This window comes from Lepisma saccharinum, chromosome 4 (assembly GCF_977018435.1).
Source record: "Lepisma saccharinum chromosome 4, izLepSacc3.1, whole genome shotgun sequence".
In the NCBI taxonomy this organism is placed as follows: Eukaryota; Metazoa; Arthropoda; class Insecta; order Zygentoma; family Lepismatidae; genus Lepisma; species Lepisma saccharinum.
In genome coordinates, this window is record NC_139232.1 from 68,872,226 (window position 1) to 68,893,449 (window position 21,224).

A 21,224-nucleotide genomic window follows, 5' to 3' on the forward strand; every position below is an offset into this window, starting at 1 on the left:
GAAGATGATACAATCCATGCATTCAGAATAAATATTGCACATGAATTTTTTAAAGCTAATTAAAAAACAAAAGAAATGTGCAAATTTCCAGCTGATGACAAAGAAACCAACAGTATTTTTTTGCAATTTAGAGAGATTTCACACCAAAGTGACATGTGACATATGCCACTTGCAAATGAACCAATGAAAAGCAACATTTCACTCATAGTGGATGCCATATTGACAAAATCCCTGCTACTTCTAAATAATGTCACACATGTTTCTAGTCAGTCTAAAAGAAAGTGAACATAAAGAGTTAATAAATAATCATTCTTTCAAGCTTCACACTATCAGGTCGATCATTGGTGCATGTTTCTCATATCATCCCTTCCATCAAGAAGTAAATTTAACTTGGCCTCGTATTGAACATAGGTGTCTCACTCATGATGTTTTTCTGCAAGGGCTAGACCATCCAATGTGTCATGTCTAGTAAATGTTAAGTGATTGGCTTATTCCTACCTAATGTGTAGATTATACTATCCTCAAACTTTTGATCTTACCAATTATTGACCAGGTTGGGAGATAATGAAATCACTTTAAGATGTCATTACCTTTTTGAGAAGAGCTGGGCTCTTATACTGTCTCTGAGGAAGTTTGTAGTTTTGTGTATATTCTTTGCAAGTCTTTATAATATTTCACTTTCAACCTTTCTCAAGGGGCTCTTCACACCCATTTTTTAACTCAGGTATGGGTTCGATACCTGGTGGAGACCCATAGTGTTTCGGATCCCACTTTAAACGGTAGTTTCAACCAAATTAGCCTTTCTGTGCATAAAGTAGACCTAAAAGATAGTTCGAACTCAAGTAAGCATATTAGATAAGAGGATTCTTCCTCACATACATTGAATGGCCCAATATGGTCATTGTGCCTACAAGTCCCAAAATTTATTTCAAGCATCTTACTTCCAATTACACATATAAATTATATTGTTAGCATTAAACATATGGAATATAAAGTAAAAGACTATAAGAAATCCTTAAAACCCTACATCAAATAATTTCCACTGTATTGAATATTATCATAATATTGTTAATGAAATTCCATTAGACAAACCATTGTGTCATACTGATAGGTTTCTTGGTCGGACACTCACTATGGTGACATGTTATACTTCACCAAGAATGAATTTACATGTTGAAATACTCCAGAAGAAGAGAACAGTTTCAGAGTAAGTTACTGAAAATGATAGCTCCTTCCTCTTAATGATTTAATACTCATACTGTGGAAATGTAAAACATTATATTCTATTGCTAATAACAAATGTAAGGGAAAATAAACAAATACGTTGTTATTCAGGTATATATATATTTATTGAATCACTAGTAATTAATATATTTTGCATAAGGTATGATAATCTCTTTGAGGTCCTACAGACTTTCACTGGAATAAAAGTTACTGAAATTATTAAAGCATCGTTAACACACTCAACACACATTTCCATAGTAGGTTCACATATGTACAGTCTCAAACAGAAAAATATGTGCATTTTATTTCCTTTAATCAAACTTTTCAAATATTTTACAGGACTGTTTAGCTGAAAATCATATCTTTTTCATCCATCCTGCTTGGAATATTTAGTGAAACATTAAATACATTTGTTTAAAACATCCTCAAGCAATGAATGTATCGTGTTGTTAGGTGTTATGTACTTTAAGCAAAATTTATGTCTAAAGCACATATTTTTTTAATGCAGAAAAGGGAAAATACAATTTCTTATGCATGAGCCACATAACTGATGACAATGTTATTCCATAAGAAATGCAATATACTTACTTGGTTCTACATCTGGGTATGCATCATGCACTAACTTATTTCTATTAGAATTCATAAACATTTTCTCTGAAAAATTGTCTCCACAAACTCTATAACTTTTGTATGTTTTGTGCCTTAAGTCCTTTCGCCATATTTTCTCCAACTATATCTCAGCTCTACGAGAAAAATAAAAGACGAAAAATTATTTTAGAAACATATAACTATGCAAGACAAAGCATTCTGCATTTTATGTCACTCAAAAAAGATAAATTCCAAGATGCAAGAGTTGTTAGTGAGCTAAGGTCAAAGCATGTCAACACAAAGAAAAGTTACTGAAAATGAATATGCATTAGATCACTATCTGCATCTGTTGAATAAATTATTGTCAAATGTATAAGGGTCCATTCTATGATAGCTCCTTCAACAATTGCGCAAAAACCTTATGAGCTTGTCACCATTCAATTGATTTATTTTTACTCAATTTTCACATTATTTCTCATCGTAACTACTTCTTATGGCACCATACAGTGTGTGGTAATGCAAATAAAAAAAAATATTATAGATATTGCACTAAACTTCCTAACATATGAAGCAAAGTTTTACCAGATTATCTTTTAGAAAGAGTCCCTGAAGCTTACTGCCTAACCTACAACTGGCTAACAATGCAATTTTTGTCATTAAATGGATCATGGAATCTATTCCCGGGAGTGCTTTCAAGAAAAATGTTATGACACAACATATTTCTGAAGAAGATACCAGGACAGGAAATATGTCAACAAATCAAAATCACCCATACCATCTAGTAGATCAAAGCCCATGACCAACAACAAGAGCTATTACAGCAATAATATTAACTACAGGTATAATTAGATGATTCCATCAACAAAATATATTATTATTAATAATAGGAGTAACATCCATAATTATGTAGGGTTGGATTAAAGCAGATAGATTAAAATGCGATTTGAAACACAAAAACTTCCTTCCGTGGCACCAGTGAGAAAGGATTTTTCTTTACAGTAACACATGTGTAAATGTTCGTAAAATATTTTGCATATATTGCACATGTAGGTTAGTTACACTCATTTCGTTTCCAAAACTAGTGATTACTTATGATTTGGTTCAATGTATGCTTTCGTAGTTAGGTTAGGCAGGCCACGTTTGGTTCTCTTAGCATTATAAATAAATTACCTAAATTCATTTTACTAAGTTTCAGATTTACTTCTACATTAATTCCCACTAGTCTACGATACTTACAGTCCCTTGTCAATGGAAAATACATTGTCCTTGGGAAGCTTGCGTAAGGTAATTTTTAAGTTGTTTTTTCAACATAAATATTTTTTAAAAAAAATCCAAAGAGTGCTAATTACTTTAAGAAAGGTTCAAATTTCGTGCGACAATGATTGCTAATATTCTGCGATAATTAGTCTTCCTGCTAAGAGATTTTTTAAAAAAATCATAGAACGATAGGAACCGTTACCTTAGGTTTCATTGCTTTAATATTTACACGCTTTTTTTCATCTCCTGTACATGTTGACAAAGTTTTAAATGCTAGAAGAAATAAACTTCATGCAGAAGCGAATAGGAGCGCGATAACTTGCAACTTTCTGCATTATAACATGCACAAATGAGCTTTTCCGAACTTCAAACAAACTTCAAGTCATTCCTACTATTCTCGTTGGCTTCCTATCCTCCTGTGTAACTTATAAATAATATTAAGTTACAAAATCGAACCTTTAATCTTTCAGACGTTTTTTTTAACACATGTCCTTTTACTTAAATGAAGCAAAATACAGAATACGAAGACATGCTAGGAATTATTCTCCGTGGAAACTAACTTTATGGAAATTATTTTTACATAAAGAGCGAACAGAATTCATAAATAACTAACCTTTCAGGATATGACAGAACACGAACACAGCTCTGGATTCCTCTTCTGACAGTTTTTACAATAAAAATCTGCACAATAAGCCATTGTTTTTATTTTTTGTTCTTCTACATCCTTATTAAAATAGTTAGTGTACGTCCATGACAGATCATATGGAACGATGTTACGTCATGTAGAACTATTTAGTGACTTTAAAAATACGATTTTTCTTATACATGTTTAAGAAGGGAAAGGCATTTAATAAAATACAAAATCACGTACAAGTGATCATCATTGATTAATAGATACATAAACTAAATTTTTAATGAGAAAATTAGGATTTAATATCGATGGTGGTGCCAACTGGTAGCTGGTTAATTCATGCACGAACAAATGAATTCCGAAATTAACCTTATTTGGATTTTTGCACCAGTGCGGGAGGCCTGATGCGACTCTTTCTAGACACACCCAAATCTCAACCTCTCTTCTATGTAGTACACCCTGGACTGCACTTTGCAGGCTAACGAGGCTCTGGTGCCTGCAGCAAGGATAATTCTATGCTGGATTTCTCTTGTACCACTGCCCCTAAATGGTTTTCATTGTCTCGTCATCCATTTCATCCTATCCTCAACACGTGATTAGCCAAAAATGGCAGAAAAGCAAAGTAAAATAAAGTAAATCAATCAAAATCAACTTACCTAAAGGGACAGAGAAGCAATGCAAAATAAGAATAATGCAATCTGTGTTATTACTAGAAGTAAGGTCATTTTTATGTTGTGTACAATAAGTTGAATGAAAGTCAAAGTGCATATATATTGAAATTTTGTTACAAAATGAAGTAATAGATCTCTCTTAAAAAATTGGAAACTTTATTTCATTTTTTTTTGTTACACACTGTTCCGGAAATCTCTGGAACAAGCAAACTAAAACAAGGCTGGGCAAATAGTGACTCAAGAGGGCTCCACCAATAAATGCACGTGGCTGCAGCTACCAACAGTTTGCAGCATTATGCATGGCCTTGCTTCACAGATTCCAGACGGAGGGTGTAGATTTATTTTTCTGATCTTAATTTTACACGAGTTGTTTTCTTATCCTGTTTACTATAGCTTCTGTGGGCTTTAAGATGTGAAATCCTGTTTGTGTATTACTATTCCAATAAACTTTGTGTAATAACCAAAACAAAATACTTCATTCTTAACCAGGATCTTGCCAATGAAGTCGAGTCAGACTGTGCCAAATGGAGCTCTCTACGCGAGGAAGCGGGTCTCATGCATCAGGTGATGTCTCAACTCCGAAGATATGTGGAAGAGAAGGAAGCAACATCTGGGCAAAAGTGGAAGTTACCGCCAAATGGCCAACCTATCAGCTTGTTTGGTGCTAAAGCGAAAGATCATGAAGAAATAGGAGGAAGAACAACAATTCGCCCTCTTGACGACAGTAAGTATTATTATTGAAAATTACAGTGCATTTCATACAATGTGAAAATAAAGTTTATTCAGTGCAAGTAAGCCATAATTAAAGGTATAGTGTCCAATTTGCAAGAATATCCTGCTTTGTTCACTTTTTTTAATTCAATAACAATTCTAGACACAAGATCACGATTTCAAAAAGCAACTTATTAGATTTGCCGAAATGTATCATTCAAGTCATGTTTAACTGTCCAAGAAATTCCTTCAGCCTCCCCAGTTTCAAAATTCTTGTCCCCCTCAATAACTAGCAGTTTCACTTCCAACATATTTTGTACTGAATTTCACATAGCGCACGTACCAAAACTGTTATAAGAAGAGCTTTGTAATTTATAATAATTTGAGCTAAAATCAAACTCTTTACATCTAGGATGTTTCTGTATTTCAAAGGCATTTCTTAACATTTTTTTGATCATGAATGTACACCTACCCTACTATACAGGGTGTCTGGAGTGGGACTGACAGTTTTTAAAAGTGTGTTATTTTAATATGGTAAGGAGTAGCTAGAAACAAAATCCTATATTTTGAAGGCAAACAACCAACTTTTATTGGAAACAGTTACAGTTGTTGCACAGAGAATGTCCAGCCTGTAAACAATCTCCCTCCACGTGTTCTGTAGCATCTGAGGGGTTACAGAGGCAAGAGCATTCCGAATACGGTTCTGCAGTTCTTGCAGATCATTTAACTGTTGGCCAGAATACACCATGTCTTTGATGTACCCCCAGAGAAAGAAGTCTAGAGGGGTAACATCAATCTTCTGCAGAATGTCAATGGCAAATCAAGCATGCTAAATATATATTTTATGCTGATGATATCAAGATATACACTGAAATAGACACTGATGATAGACATGTTCAGTTGCAATCTGATCTTAATGCAGTCAGTAACTTGGTGGCTAATAATCAACTTGTAATGAATACAGAGAAATCCTTTATTATCACCTTTACAAGGAAAATTCAGTGGTGTAGTTATAATTATAAATTAGACTCATGGGTGTAGTTAAAAGAGTTGAAGTTATTATTAAAGATTTGGGTGTCGTTTTAGACATGAGGCTTGATTTTAAAGATCATGTATATGAAATTGCAAGAAAAGCTAGAAAGAAAATCGGCCACTTAATTAACAAATGGTCGAATTCAAACACACTATTATTGTTAATTCAGTTACTCACTGTGTATGTAAGGCCTATTTTGGAATAAAGTACAACAACTTCGAGTTTTGCATGTAATAATAATATTTTTATATTTTAAATTCAGACTTTTTAGGTTTTATTAGGAATATAATTTGTTAGACAAACTTAATATTTCGTGTCTCTTGGAAAGAAGAAATATTAATGATTACAATTACATTTTCAAATTAATTAATTGATGTACCATATTTATTATCTAAAATTACACTAAAGACAGGTCATTATGTATTCCAAACCAACTGCTCTGCAATTTCTGTCACTTCTTATTTTAGACATAATAGATATTTTAATTTTCTTATATCCCAATATCGTCATAATCAACTGGAGCCTAGTAACCTTTTATTATGATAATACTATGTGTAATTTTACTTTTAACGTGTTTTTTTAACATATGTGATTACGTTGTACTTTTTAATTTTAATTTTTCTTTATTTAAACAAAATTGGTCTTCTCACTATATTTTTTTCATATAGTACACTTTTTTTTAAATTGTAATATTTTGTATATGTCATGTGTCATCACAAACTGCTGTATTAGGCATGTACGCTGTTTTTCAGCAGTAAAATCAAATTAAATAATAATAAAAACAATAATGTCTTTTTGGCTTGTCATCTGACTTAATTTCGTGCAACAACTGAACCTTGTATACGACTTCGTGAACAGTGGACCTTAGAATTCCCAGCTTCCTGCTATCCTTCCTGCTATCGTGGGCTACGCAGGCTTTTTTCTGTACTGACGCCATTTTTGATTGAGCAACACTAGCACTGCCACTGCTACTTGTACATGTATGAAAATTTCCTGAACCAACCTCACAAATTTACTATTACTTATGCAATACTTTGTTTAAAAAAATCTGTTAAAAACTGTCAGTTACAATCCGGACACCCTGTATACTACTTTGTATACATTCTGTCATGTATTTATTATATACAATTTAATAATTTTAAAATTAGTTTACAATGTACTAGTTGTTAGTCTTCATTACTTTTATGTTCATTTCAGTGATCTTTCGAGTCTATTGTGCTGACCACACGTATTGCACGTTGAGGTTCCCTGTATGTACCACAGCAGAAACCATCAAGCACAGTGCAGCGGACAAACTAGGACTGAAACATGACGATCTGGTTCTTGTGGAAGTCAAGTCATCAGGTAATATATAAGTGTACATATAATATATGTAAAAAGTTTGTTGTTTCTCTGTCTTCACAAAATGTCAAATATAGAATGATTTTAAAATTGAAATCTAAAGCTATCTAGCATTTTGAGAAGGCATCAGTATTTAGTCGTGATGATAAACTGTGCATAGCTTGTGTTTGGTTCTTGTTGTCCAAGGTATCTTCAGCCAGAACGACCATCCACAATCTAAGCCAGCTTCCTCCAGTAGCATAGTAGTTAACTCCTGTAATCAAGGGGTCCTCCTTTCAGACCCCAGATGAAGTATATAGCGAGTTCAGTTCCCACTTTAAAACTGTAGGTCTACTTGTGATCAGGGGCATCAAAACTGGGAAAGACCCCCCCCCCCTCCTATAAGGGGCCCAATGTATAACTTTGAACATTATTTGATTGATTGATTTGGTTTTTTAAGTCCACTTTATGCATAGTAACGCTAATTGAGACTGGACCTACAGTTTAAAGTGGGATCCGAACCCCATTATGAGCCTCCATCTGGTATCGAACCTGGAGGCCGTGTGTATGTATGTGGGAGCATGTGTGAAGATATTAAAAACAATAAAGAATTGTATGAATACGTATTACAAACAGAACGTGATAAATTCTCAATCAAAAGTTACATATGAAGTATCATGTCTGTAACTATGTAATCAAAATATAGTGAATTTTTATCCAGCATCACGAAAGCTGAACATCCCACGCTCACAAGGTGCTGCATAAACGTCAACTTGCAGTTATTTTCATAATATGTTTTGTAGTATTTCTGCTAAACTTCTATTTCTTACTTTTCAAAAATATATTTAGTATTAATTTATTATGAAAGTATACACTATAAGGAACATTTCTGAGAAAACCAGACGTTGATAGGGGACACCGTTCCCAAGATATATAAAATCAAAACATATCCAATATGGCAGATTATTTTCAAGATGGCGGCCGTCGGAGTGCAGATATTGATTGGTTACTCGACTGAAAATATCTTTAGGGCCTTCCCGGTGGCGCAGTGGTGCGTCCTCGCCTTGTAATCAAGGGGTCCCAGGTTTGATACCCGGTCGAGGCACATAGTGGTTCGGATCCCACTTTAAACTGTAAGTCCAATCCCGATTAGCCTTTCTGTGCATAAAGTGAACTTAAAAACAACAATTCAATCAATTCATGAAAATATCTTTAATGATAGAACAATTAATTCTACAAAGTCTCGTGCTTTTATCAAAAAGTCAATGATTCGGGACTTAGTGCCACACCCCCTATACGCCTTCATGGCGCGGTGCTATGCACAGGGGAACACTTTACCTTTTTACCTTAGTGCCAGAAAGTGCATCTTTATTACAGGCTGGCAGCTATCTTCCATTTTGGGACATACGTTTTAGCGTATTTTTCATTCAAATGCATTAAGTCTTATATTGTTGTAAAGGTAATGAATTGGTGCTACCACTTTTATTCAAAACAATTTCCTGTCATTTAGTTTATTCAAAACTTAAAAGGCAAAAACTTCAAAAAGTGCTAAAAAAAATATGTATTTTGAAGATTATTTTTTAAATTACGGTAAAACCACTGATATTAGCGAAAAACTAAACAGAAATCTTTTGCGTAGTCCATCTAATGAGGATCAACACTAAAAAAAAAAATTCTGACTAAAAAAATAATTCTGTTTTCGACCATTGGTTACCGAGATATAGGTTATTAACTGGAAAGTCTGCCATATTGGACGCCATCTTGAATTACTCAAGTTGCTCAAGGTTGACAAAGTGACATCAATCGGATCTGACAAATGTACATAACATAAGCTTTCAAAATCAGTGAAAACATTTTATTCATACCTCACGTCAAGCTTTTCCATTTGGCACCTGGACTAATGCTCCAGCTCATCACAAAGAAGTTCAATTGGATTCAAGTCAGGCCCGACCCTGTGGCCGAGTGGTTAGCATATCGCGCTGCGATGCCAAGGGTCCCGGGTTCGAATCCCGGTCGGGCTTGGTTGTTTGTGAATGTCCATTCATCAATTTCATCATTTCATCACTCATCCCCATCTTCGCAAATTAGCCAAGAGGCACAAAACGCGAAGTAAAATAAACGAAATCAATCAATCAATGGATTCAAGTCAGGGGTTTGGGCAGGCCACTTATGCATTCCACCTGATTTTCTTCAAACCACGACACAATTAACCTTGCTGTCCCGGCAGGAGCAACAGAGAAGGGCCTATTCAAAACTGCTGACACAGCGTGGGAAGCATGTTATTGTCTAAAATGTCGTACCAGAGGTCATCGATCCATCACAAAAACTAAGGGCCCAAGTGCAAACCAGGATCCCCCTGCCACCAAATGTCACTGTCGACTCAACACACACTGGAGAATACCGTCCGACAGTCATCTGCCAGGTCCACAGACACCCATCCGACTGCCAGATTATGTACCGTGACTGTCATCACTACACAAAACCTTCTTCCAATTTGGTTACATAGGGTATATTTGACCTGATGACAAAAAAATGAATTCAATGAATATTTTGTGTTTTTTTCTCTTCTTTTCTTGGGCAAAATAGGTGAGCGTATTGTATTCAAGGATGGAGAAGTAAGCATCGCAACAGGTCTGAGCTTAAATGGACGAATATTCGTATCACCAAGAGAGCACCTTGATGCTTTGGTAAGCTTTAACTCTTCTTGATCATAAATACTTTAGTTTGTACTGTAGTTTTGTTTGTAACAATAATATATGTTTTGCTCCCCTTGTGTTCTGCAAACCATAGGAATAGATTTGATTACTTTTTAAATGCCCAATATTGTCATAGGATATATTTGTTGGCCACGGTGGCTTAGTCGGTAACGCGTCTGACTACCATACTAAAGGTCCCGGGTTCGATCCCCGGCTGGTTCAAATCCGGGACATGGGTACCTGGGGGAAACCCTGGGGGGTAAAGGCGGTCAGGGGCGTGATGCTGATCACATCACCCCCACTCACGACCGGATCAAGAAAGTATGGGGTGTTACCCCCACACCCCCTATACACCTTCATGGCGTGGTGCTAAGCACAGGGGAACTTTTACCTTTTTACCTTTAGGATATATTTGTAAAGTACCGAAATTTTGCTACAAAACTTGCCTTTACATAACTTGCAGGTAATGTACAGTATGAAAGTAGGAAGTTCTTAAGAGCTTTAAAACAAATACCGGCCATCTACAAATTCTTGGATGAGTACAAATTGGACTTTTCCAGTATTCCCCGTCCTTAGGTTTAAAGAAATAATTTTGTGTATCTTTCAGACTCCTCTACCAGAACAAGAAGCAGCATCAGGAACTGACTTCAGAGATGTTGATCTGGAAATGTTTAGTACAAAAGAATTAGCCTACCACATAACAGAGTTTGACTGGAATTTATTCCTATGTGTTCATGAGGTAAGAGCTTCAATGATCAATGTCTACACCACAGTTATTGACCAACAAACATATGCATTTATTATCTAAACACTGCACCAGTAAGAGCACATTTAACAGTATTTACTGATAAGTACAAGTTAATTTCATTCAAAAACACAAAGAGTCTACCATTTTGAAATGTGGCTGGTTAGCAGTTGTTAAAATGACTTTTCACAGAGAATATACATACTAAATTAATGCAAGTTGTTTCAGTATTCTGATAGGGTAGGTTATAATCACTCAGAACAGCCTTTCCTGGCTAAACTATACATACAACCCATAGATGGCAGGATTGGTCAGGCTGTGAATGTCAGTGTTTTGGTTGAATGGTTATGTGTATTTCTTGCTCATTTGTATTTGTGTTAACCCCTAATAGTACTAGAAATAGTTATTGATAAAGTAGTGATGAAACTATAAATGTAGGCTACAAAAAATTAGGTAAAAAAATGCTAATACCTGAACTCTGCCATTCAAAATAAGATCACATATTATTAAAGAGCAAATTTTAATTTTCTCTAAAAAAAATATGCAATTTTCAGAATTATAATTCTATAGTGGTTGTGTATGTGACATTTTTAAAATTGACTGACAAAAATGTATTGTTATAGTTTTTAAGTAACAGCAGAAATTACTACTTTTTTATCAGTATGAATTGATATACCATACATTTGGACGTCACCATTTCCGGAAGATCACAGCAAACCTGGATGTGTTCCTTCGCCGATTTAATGAAATCCAATTCTGGATAGTAACAGAGCTTTGCTTGACGCCGAACTTAAGCAAGCGAGTGCAGTTACTCAGAAAGTTTATCAAGTTGGCTGCATAGTAAGTACACAAATTTTTACTTTCAAAAGTCTCTGTATATGAGAATATGCAACTATGTTTAGATTAAACTTATGGCATTTAATTCTTAAGTGGAAGATATGTAATGCTTGCACTGATTAATACCATATTTATGTGTGTATAATGTGCAGTACAATCCAGGCTCAAGAAATAGCTTTCTTAGTTGTAGATCAAAAAGCTGTTATTATGTGAGCAAGAGGAGAATATCCTCTTGTTTAAACAATAAGTCACCAACCCATGCCACCTCCCCCCTCTCACTCCACTGTGTTTAGCATCCCAAAGGTTTCACTCTTTAACCACCTAGTTTATTCTGTAATAGTAGAAAGTGGGATCAAAATTATGCTATGGATTTGCAGTGCTCAGGAAGTTACTTTCTGTTATTCTTTGCCCAACAAATACCACTGATATGCATCCCATGTGACGAGAGGTGTATGCTCGAATTCCACCAGAACAACACTGCTTTTCTTGGTGTCGCAGAACATTACATTACAAAGTGAAAAATTGTGGGACATGACCTTTAAACTTTTATACTGGTTTTACTCATTTCCTCTACTTTTTCTAAACAAAACTTCAAAATATATACATTTGTCATGACTAATGTAAGCCACATTCAGGATCCTCAAACTACCAGTTAGCAGCAGAAGATTTCTTCCATTATGACATTTACACACTCCATATGTGTCATATTACTTGGCCAGTAAGATATTTTAATTATTAATTCCTTTTTCCTTATCTTTTCTTTCATCCAAAGTACCATAAAAATCAGAACGATCCTTCATTTTGTGATGAGCTTATTTCAACCGCATTGCACATTAGTGTCGCCATCTTGAATGGAATACTATTGTCATATTCAGTAACTACAGAATTAAAGTTTTACAACGATATATAACATGATAGGGTTCCGTAAACATGAAAAATCAATGCAAGTGTCACAAAATCATGGAATGACCTTGTACGGTTTCATGTTGGCTGTCCGAATTATTCTGTGCATAACACGCACCAGTTTTTGGGGGCACTAATATACCTTTTGTGCTCTATATATTATCTAATGTTCTCTGCATGCTTTACATCGCAATCACAAATGCTAACCGGAATATTATAGGAAATGCTTCTGTGCAAAGTATTGTCTGCTGTAGGCTATAAAAATGCTACAAGATTTTCGGAACTGGTTATAATTTCCATTGGGGGAGGGGGAATTCTAGAAACTTCTATAGAAACAACATGAGATAATGATTTTAACTATGTAACATACCGATTTGGCCGGTCAAATCCCACTTTAAACTGAAGGTTAAACTGAAGGTTAAACCACTGTAGCTGTTCTGCTCGTAAAGTGATCTTGAACTTTTTTAATCAAGATACAATTTACATCGGTAATTTTTTGTCAACTATTAAAAAAATGATGAAAATATTTTGTACAAAGCTTTTTTGAAGTTAATTGACTTGCAAAACCGAAGTGTAGTTCTACCCCATTTCCCATTTTATATTGTTGAGGTAACCCCCCCCCAACCCCTGTAGTGGACAGGAATACACACACACATATATACGAACGACCGACGCAGAGTGACCGAAATACACTGACCGACCGACAGACACAGTCCGACACCGATCAATTGACCAACAGACTGACACAGAACTCAGTCTGGCAGACTTAACAACCGACACAGACCAAAAGATGGACACTGTCTGACAGACCGAAAGATTGACACTGTCCGACCGATCGACAATGTTCGACACTGTCTGACCGACCAACAGACAGACAGACACTCACAAACGGGTATGTTAGATGGTTAAAATCATTATCTCGTGCTGTTTCTGTAGAAGTTTTTAGAATTCCCCCCTCCCCCAATGGAAATTATAAGTTGTTCTGAAAATCTTGTAGCATCTTGATAGGCTAGAGCACAAAATACTTTACACAGAAGCATTTCCTGTAACATTCCGGTTAGCATTTGTGATTGTGGTGTAAAGCATGCAGAGAACATTACATAATATATAGAGCACAAAAGGTATGCGAGATGAGCCAGTGCCTGGTGTTTACAATTAAAACAACTAATTTATTCATCTGTATGTGTACTGTATAAGCTATATAGTATGTATTTAAGCAGCGCCATTGATTTGTATCAAATACCATTTTATAGGAAACTGTCAAATGCGTGTAATTTGTTTCAAATTTGTTGTAAATTTCCAGCAGAAAGTAACAGTAAAATTAACTTATAGTTACTTTGGAGTACAAGTAACTGTACCTGTAGTTACTTTTAAAAGTAACTTTCCAAACACTGCAGAAAACCATTCACTCCCTCCTCCCCTCCCCTGAAAATCTTGGACAATCACAATTCAAGTACGAATTAATCAGTTTTCTATGCCCTATATGTATCATGAGAAGAAAGACTGATTGAATATTTATTTTTAGTTTGTTAATCTTTTTACCATTGTCAGTCCACAAAGAAAAATAAACAAAGGCCATACTGTTGCAAAAAAGGAAGCTACATATTTACGGTTTTATAAAATAAGTTTTCAAGAACTTGCAAAGTTATGAAATTATATTCTCATACGGGAAGTTTGATAAGTATAAAAACTGTGACAGAAATAAATTAATTGTAAAATTTCAAGTGCTTATGAACTAGAAAATTATAATGTAGTAACCTATAATTATGCATTATCAATTAAGGTAAGATTGACATTTTAAACTTATCCCTTCAGTTCTCCCTGAGACGAGTATATAAACAAGCGAGAATAATGGCTGGGGTCTTCCTGATCATTTACGTCTTAAACGAATAGCACTTATCAAAATATATCTATTTTTTTTCTAAATATCCACGAATACTGAATAATCAATTGTAAATAAGCGAATTCCAACTGGAAATTATCAGGAATTGAGGTAAATCATGTCATTCTTCTGCGCACTTGCTTGCTATTGGGTTCTTTAGTTTAATTTACAGTACCAGTACCATCGAGTTCACATATGCCTTGGACATTGAGGACTACCAAAACTAAAGATGAAACATAGGATAAACCTCACCCTGAAATGCCTGGCACCTGGTGCAGGCCTGTAGCCAGGCAGGGGCCAGGGGGAGCCCCCCTGGCACTACCTTCATCCCCCTTGACATTAGACAAAACTATTTTCCGTAATTTGTTTGCAGTGAAGAGTGAAAATGTAGACAGCAGATATTATTTTACTCAACTTTGGTGAAGGATAAATTCACAGAACATGAACAACAGCTAATACATTCCTTTATCTTATTTGTAAGAAGAAGTATACAGTAGTGGCAAGTATTTAGAAGATTCTCTTCTCTAGAAGGTTATTTCACAGGGTGGCTTCTTTATAATATACCTTCATTTAATAAGGATAAACTTTTGAAAATTGGACTTTGTTTTCAAAGCCCCCCCCGAGATCAATTCTAGATATGGGCCTGACCTGGTGACAAATTTAATACAAGAACTTCCTCTTTATCTGTTGTTTGAAAGAATTAGGATGGACTTTTGTGTAGTGTATTAAGTAAATAAAGTGGATGTTCAATGTTGCAGCAGAAATAGTTCTGGCTCACTTTAAGCCCTAAATTGCCAATATTTATGACACTTACATAGCAATTTAAGTGCCGTAAAGTAACTGTTGAAATGTTACTTCTGCTGAAAAAGTAACTGCTACAGTTACAGCTACTTGATTTTAAAAGTAACTGGTTACATTGTAACTAGTTACTTCCAAACACTAGTTTTGTGCATGCACAAATTATGAATTTTGTTTACAATTTTGTTGTAATATGTAGTTAACCCTAACTAGCACATGTAAATGTACGTACTTCGAGCAAATTTATTGGAATCTAAATTATGAGACTCAACGGAGTCCAAAAAATATGCTTAGTACTTGGTTAAAATTTAAAACTAATATATATGAGCAGATTCTCTATGGCTACCGACCAGGTGAGTTCTGGAAAGCTTCCAGAACTCTCAAGAGGTAATGTCACTCTCATCATCAGAGTGATAGAACGCTTGTACCTTGAAGACAAGAGTGACATTAGCTCTTAAAAGCTCGGAAATATTTTCAGAACTCACCTGGTCGATAGCCCAAGAGAATCTTAGTTTTTCACCAGGAAAACTTCAAGACTTATTAGTAATATATATATCACTGTTTTCTCCCTAGCTGCAAAGAATATCAAAATCTGAATGCTTTCTTTGCAATCGTGATGGGACTGAGTAACGTAGCGATTAGTAGGCTCTCACTAACATGGGAAAAGCTGCCCTCGAAATTCAGGAAAATGTACACAGAATTCGAGAGCTTAATTGACCCATCAAGAAACCACAGATCATACAGGATATCAGTGGGAAAACTCCAGCCGCCTGTGATCCCTTTCATGCCATTGCTTCTCAAAGGTATGTAGCTCAAATTGTAAGCAAAAGGCTAGAATATAATAGACAAACTAACAAGTTACTCTGTAAAGGCAAAAAAATAGTTTGCAAGTTGAGCTTGTTATACTCAAGCCAATTTTAATATTCTTGATTCATATGTGGGGTGTTAATATGGAGAATAAAATTTTAACTGCAAAATTTTACATTTATTATACAAAATAACAAACTTTCAATGCAATAGGCATGATCACAATCATGACTTACTTGAAATACAACTTTAACTTATTTCCTTTTAAAGAAGGTTATTTTTCAATTTTCCTTTTTCAATTTTATTGCAATCATTTAGCTAAGCTTGAAGATAATTCATACTCAAATAAGTATTTAGTTGGGAAATAAACTATAAATTTTGTGTTTAAAACTTTGTCACATTTTGTATATAATTGTGCATTATTTTGTGACAAAATGTGGTAGAAAATGAAGTTACAGTGGGTAATCTCATTTCAAATTTTTGGCAACAACTTACATAATGATTTTCAGCATATTAAATTTTCTGTATTGCAAGTTAAAACCTACTTTAGCAACAAGGTCTTGGACTTATTTTTATTTCTAGACATTCAACTTTCTCTTCTGCTTCTTTATGTTAGACTTAATGAGGATGAATCATGATTAGAGGGAAAAAATAAACACAAAGAAGTATCCACTCCCTGACTAAGATTCAAACCAAGAAGTTTCGGTGGCCATATCACATATCATTCAATGCACTCCATTAAAGTGTTTGATTCCAAATATAATGGTAATGAAAATTACATTTGCAGTGGCCCTATTATAAACAATAACAGATTAGAGTTAAATTCTGCACATAAGTGAATACTTATATTTTGAAACACTACTTCTTACTAAGAAAAGTAATATAGTGGAAAAAATACTATTTATAATTTTTTACATTTTCCTTCCAGACATGACCTTCACGCATGAAGGAAACAAAACGTCTTTGGATGGTCTAGTCAACTTTGAGAAAATGCACATGTTAGCACAAACAATGCGTACTATTCGATACTGTCGAAGTAGACAGCTTGGTAAGTTGTGTACATTATATAGCATTTCTCTTTAAACTTAATCACTATTTGTTGCCACCAATCTTGTTTTGTATGTGTGTGTATGCGTGTGTCCATTCATTTGTTTCTTCATTACTTATATCCTAAGGCCAAGTTTCTTCTAAACCCACTTTATGTTCAGATAGGCTACTCACAACCAGAGCTACAGTTTAAAGTGAGATCTAAAGCGCTGTGCAATGTGCCTCTACCAAGAATAAATTTCAAGACACCTTGATGGCGAAGGCAACAACCAGGGTTTTCTTACAAATTAAGCTCCCTGATTACTAATGTACATGGATGAGTACCAACTGTTTCAGTACCTGTCCAAGTTTTATAGAAAAAATTACAGATTCCATAAGCCAGGGGTTCTCAAACTTTTTCGTTTCATGGCATTCTTAGCCAGTGGTGAAACGTGACATTTTTACGTAGTCATGGCAAGACTTGCCAAACGTCAGGGTCAGTCTGTCAACTATGGAGTGGGGGGGAGGGAACCTACATTGATAATAACTGTTCATACAGTGATGTGAAGTAGAGATGGCCAAATTCATTTATTTTTTTTTACCTAGTATATGATCGTAAAATAAGGAAAGAGAGATTTAAATAAATGACATCTGCCTTGGAATTATGCAAACATAATGTAACTAATTTGTAAGTATTTTCAATTTTTTGTAACCGAATGTTCTGTTTCAGTTTTGGATCCCCCAACTCCAAAGAGTGAAGCAGAAGTTCGTTCATACATCAGATGTCTTCGTATCATTGACAACCAGCGAGTGTTAACAAATCTCTCACAGAAGCTGGAACCACGCAGATCCTAGCAACATCAATTATGCCAAGCTGGTTAATTTTGTTGTCGTTGTGTTCTCCTGGCCACCAAAGATGGAGCAACTCCAGTCTCGGGTCTCAAATCAGGACAAAGCTGCTCCCTGATTCCCAGTAATGCTGTTTTACGACGTTCTGTCCAGTGTAGGGAAAGATCTACAAGCACGATGGAAACCGATTGGGATAAAAACGGAGTCCTAATATCTTCCAGAATCCCACAATTATTGTGGATAAGCAATATCAAAATTCATGGTATTTTCTTGACACTATTTTGCACACATAGGTGACTAAGATATTGATCTCGTGTTCTGGTACGATGCAATCCCAATTGTCAATTTGAGTCAATTACTTTCACTACCAGAAATGTGTGGTTACTATATTTAATACCTGCCCAATAAATTTCTTCAGCGAACAAGACCTAGTCAAGAAGTATCGTAAATGAGAAGGCCACAGTTTTATCAAAAGTGCAGTCATTTGTTTTTCAAATTGTTATCAATACATAATATGAGAATAAGTGTATTTACTGCTTGCCAGAGCAAGGGTTAAGTGTGATAATATGCACAGGGTACATACAAAACAATATTTTTTAAATATTGTTCATATCAAAATAAAATATCTGAAATTAATATTCTAAGGTAACATATTTTCAAGTACCAGAGGCCAAGAAACTCGTGGAACTTAATGTGCATACATTTTAATCTCCACATGGAAATTTGAATGCAGTCCTTTATGAGAGCAGCAAATAACATTCAAAACCTCATATTAACATGGAGAAGGCAAGCTGCTGAATAAGATGCTCAAAGCACAAAACACTGTGGAAGTGCAAAGTGAGCAATTTAGAATTAAAAGATCTTCATATTTTGAACAGCAATTTCTATGCTACTATCCATTAAAGCTTTAAGAATTTTTACTTCATTGGATTGATATTCTTCCTGTAATTTTTAGGTGCATTTCTAAACTAAATTGTGTTCAATTCTCCAGTTTTTCTGCTTTTTATCATGTCACTTTTACATACAAGTATGCTACAGACAATCGCAACACAGTACCTAATAAAATAAATACATATCGATTGCTAAATTTTTAATGCATTATGGTTGACATAATAAGGGGCAAAAATAACATGAAAATGTAGCAGTCATACTTTTTCAATGAATATTCAGTGAATAAAAATAATACTTTTATACCACACTAAATCTGATTAACATTTTATGATATGATCTCTATCATGCAAAGATGAAAGAAATCCATAGCACAAAAATACTAAATCCATTTTATCTCTGTTATTAAAATTAGCTCTTTCTACATTATTTTACATTGTTGTAGGCCTTTGCTTCAAGTGCTATTTAAAGTTTCAAATGTTGAGCAATTTAAATCCTTGACCTAATTGAGAACATAGTGCGAACGATGTTACAAAGTCCAAATGAATTAAATTAAATCAAATCCAATCTTCATGAAATGTTTATATTATAATATTGTAATATATATATATATATAATGTGGTGTCAAATCACAGAATAGGTTCAGCTTATATTTTATGTGATTTAAGTTTTAAAGCTTCACTGAACAGAGTGGTTAATACTCAATTGAAGATCTTACTTTATGGAATAAAAATAAGAGAATTAAATTTTTATTTTTCGACAAATATTTAATGGAGTATCAAATTCCAAAAGAACATTATGTCACTACAGCAAGTATCCACTTTTCTTAAATTATCTTTTGGGACTTTCTAAATACAATCTGTAAAAAGTTGGGAATATTATTCTTCATCTCTACTGATACATTGTATTCATTTTTTCATTCATCAGAAACATACTTCTCTTTCAAGGGAAGAGCACTAAACATCATATAATATACTGACAACATATTTTTTCAGTTTTTATATTCAAATGCAATCAAGAATAATGAAACAGCATTACATGCTTTTGTTGCTGTGCCTTACGGAGATATGAAAAGCTTTTACATATTTGGTAAATAACCATCAACTAGACATGTTTACAACTGAAATCAAAATAAGTTAGGTACTAGACCTGTAAACATATTACCATCATTTTCTAAAGTATGATATTTTCATTGCTGAATAAGATTACATGGTTTTATCACCACTTAACATTTATATGGATAAATTGTAGAATGCCCATTAGTTTCTAGAAGTCTTGCAAACTACTGTAAAGATCAGAGAATTAATTAATTTTTCCTTTATTTGTAAGGGATTCTCTTCAATTTGTGTTTCTTAATAACCACAGCAAGTGTCATTGAAGAAGGGTCAATGAGAAATAAATCCTACCCTAATATTGCAATACTGTTGTTCGTTAGAATTGCCCAGGCATTTAAGAGTTAGATATCCCTGAATATCACTGTTTATCACTCGCAAGAGCTGACTAATATAATACTGACTGATTAACACACACATAATGAGATAAATTGTAGGTCTTTCACATATCAAAGAATTTGTGTCTTGCATATTATGGCCTTCATACAATGTATCGCACATATGTAATTAAACTGAAGAGTAAGAAGTTCCATAGTACATTTGCATTGGCGTAATATTCAATTGTCAAGCATAAATGGAAGGATATAACTAGGCTATTCAAAAGTTGAATGTAACATTGGTCAGCAGAGGAAATTACAAATCCATTCTTTACGTTGCGAGAATAATTTTACCATTGCACATTCAAACACATTTTGTCGACAATTGCTTTGCTTGCTCTCAGTTGATACCATTTCAGACCTGCTTATATTTATCATAAATTCTATCAATTACATTGATATATTTTTACGGTTCTGCTGGGCCTCAAAAATGTCTCATTTGGATCAATATTGAGAAATTAGATGTATTTAGAGTTCTTCCTAGGAGACTAGTTATTTATTTATTTATGATTTGTTTACATGGAAAAGTATGACTATAATATGGATTGTATTCACTGTTGTTGTCACCTATGTTGGCTTGTAGTAATATGGCTCTAGTACAAATGTGTATATGCACCATAGTGAATACCATTCACTTTCAATTAACTAGACATTTGGAAAAAAAACAAATTTAAGTGCAGGTGTGGCTATAAAACTTAAAACTTGTACCATATATCATTAAAATAATTCAAAACTAATATTTAACCCCTTAAGTGGTTTAGCAGAATTCTGTTCTTATATTCTTTCTTCTTCTTTTTTGTCATCTTCCTCTTCTGTTATTATCTACAGCCAACCTCAGTCTAATATAGTCAAAGCAAACACAAAGTGTT

The 21,224-nt window shown here is 34.3% G+C and overlaps 1 protein-coding gene across 3 annotated transcripts in view; it reads left to right on the plus strand.

The window, feature by feature from the left end:
- Positions 1-19,476, plus strand: part of Epac (Exchange protein directly activated by cAMP) — a 666,691-nt gene extending 647,215 nt beyond the window's left edge. For all 3 annotated transcript variants that reach the window (XM_083120690.1, XM_083120691.1, XM_083120689.1), the window contains 8 exons: positions 4,861-5,095; positions 7,313-7,459; positions 10,022-10,122; positions 10,739-10,870; positions 11,538-11,716; positions 15,870-16,099; positions 17,032-17,151; positions 17,860-19,476. In XM_083120690.1, coding sequence (XP_082976816.1) covers positions 4,861-5,095; positions 7,313-7,459; positions 10,022-10,122; positions 10,739-10,870; positions 11,538-11,716; positions 15,870-16,099; positions 17,032-17,151; positions 17,860-17,984 — 1,269 coding nt within the window. In that variant the 3' untranslated portion in view covers positions 17,985-19,476. The remainder of the gene's footprint in view (positions 1-4,860; positions 5,096-7,312; positions 7,460-10,021; positions 10,123-10,738; positions 10,871-11,537; positions 11,717-15,869; positions 16,100-17,031; positions 17,152-17,859) is intronic.
- The last annotated feature ends 1,748 nt before the right edge of the window (positions 19,477-21,224 follow it).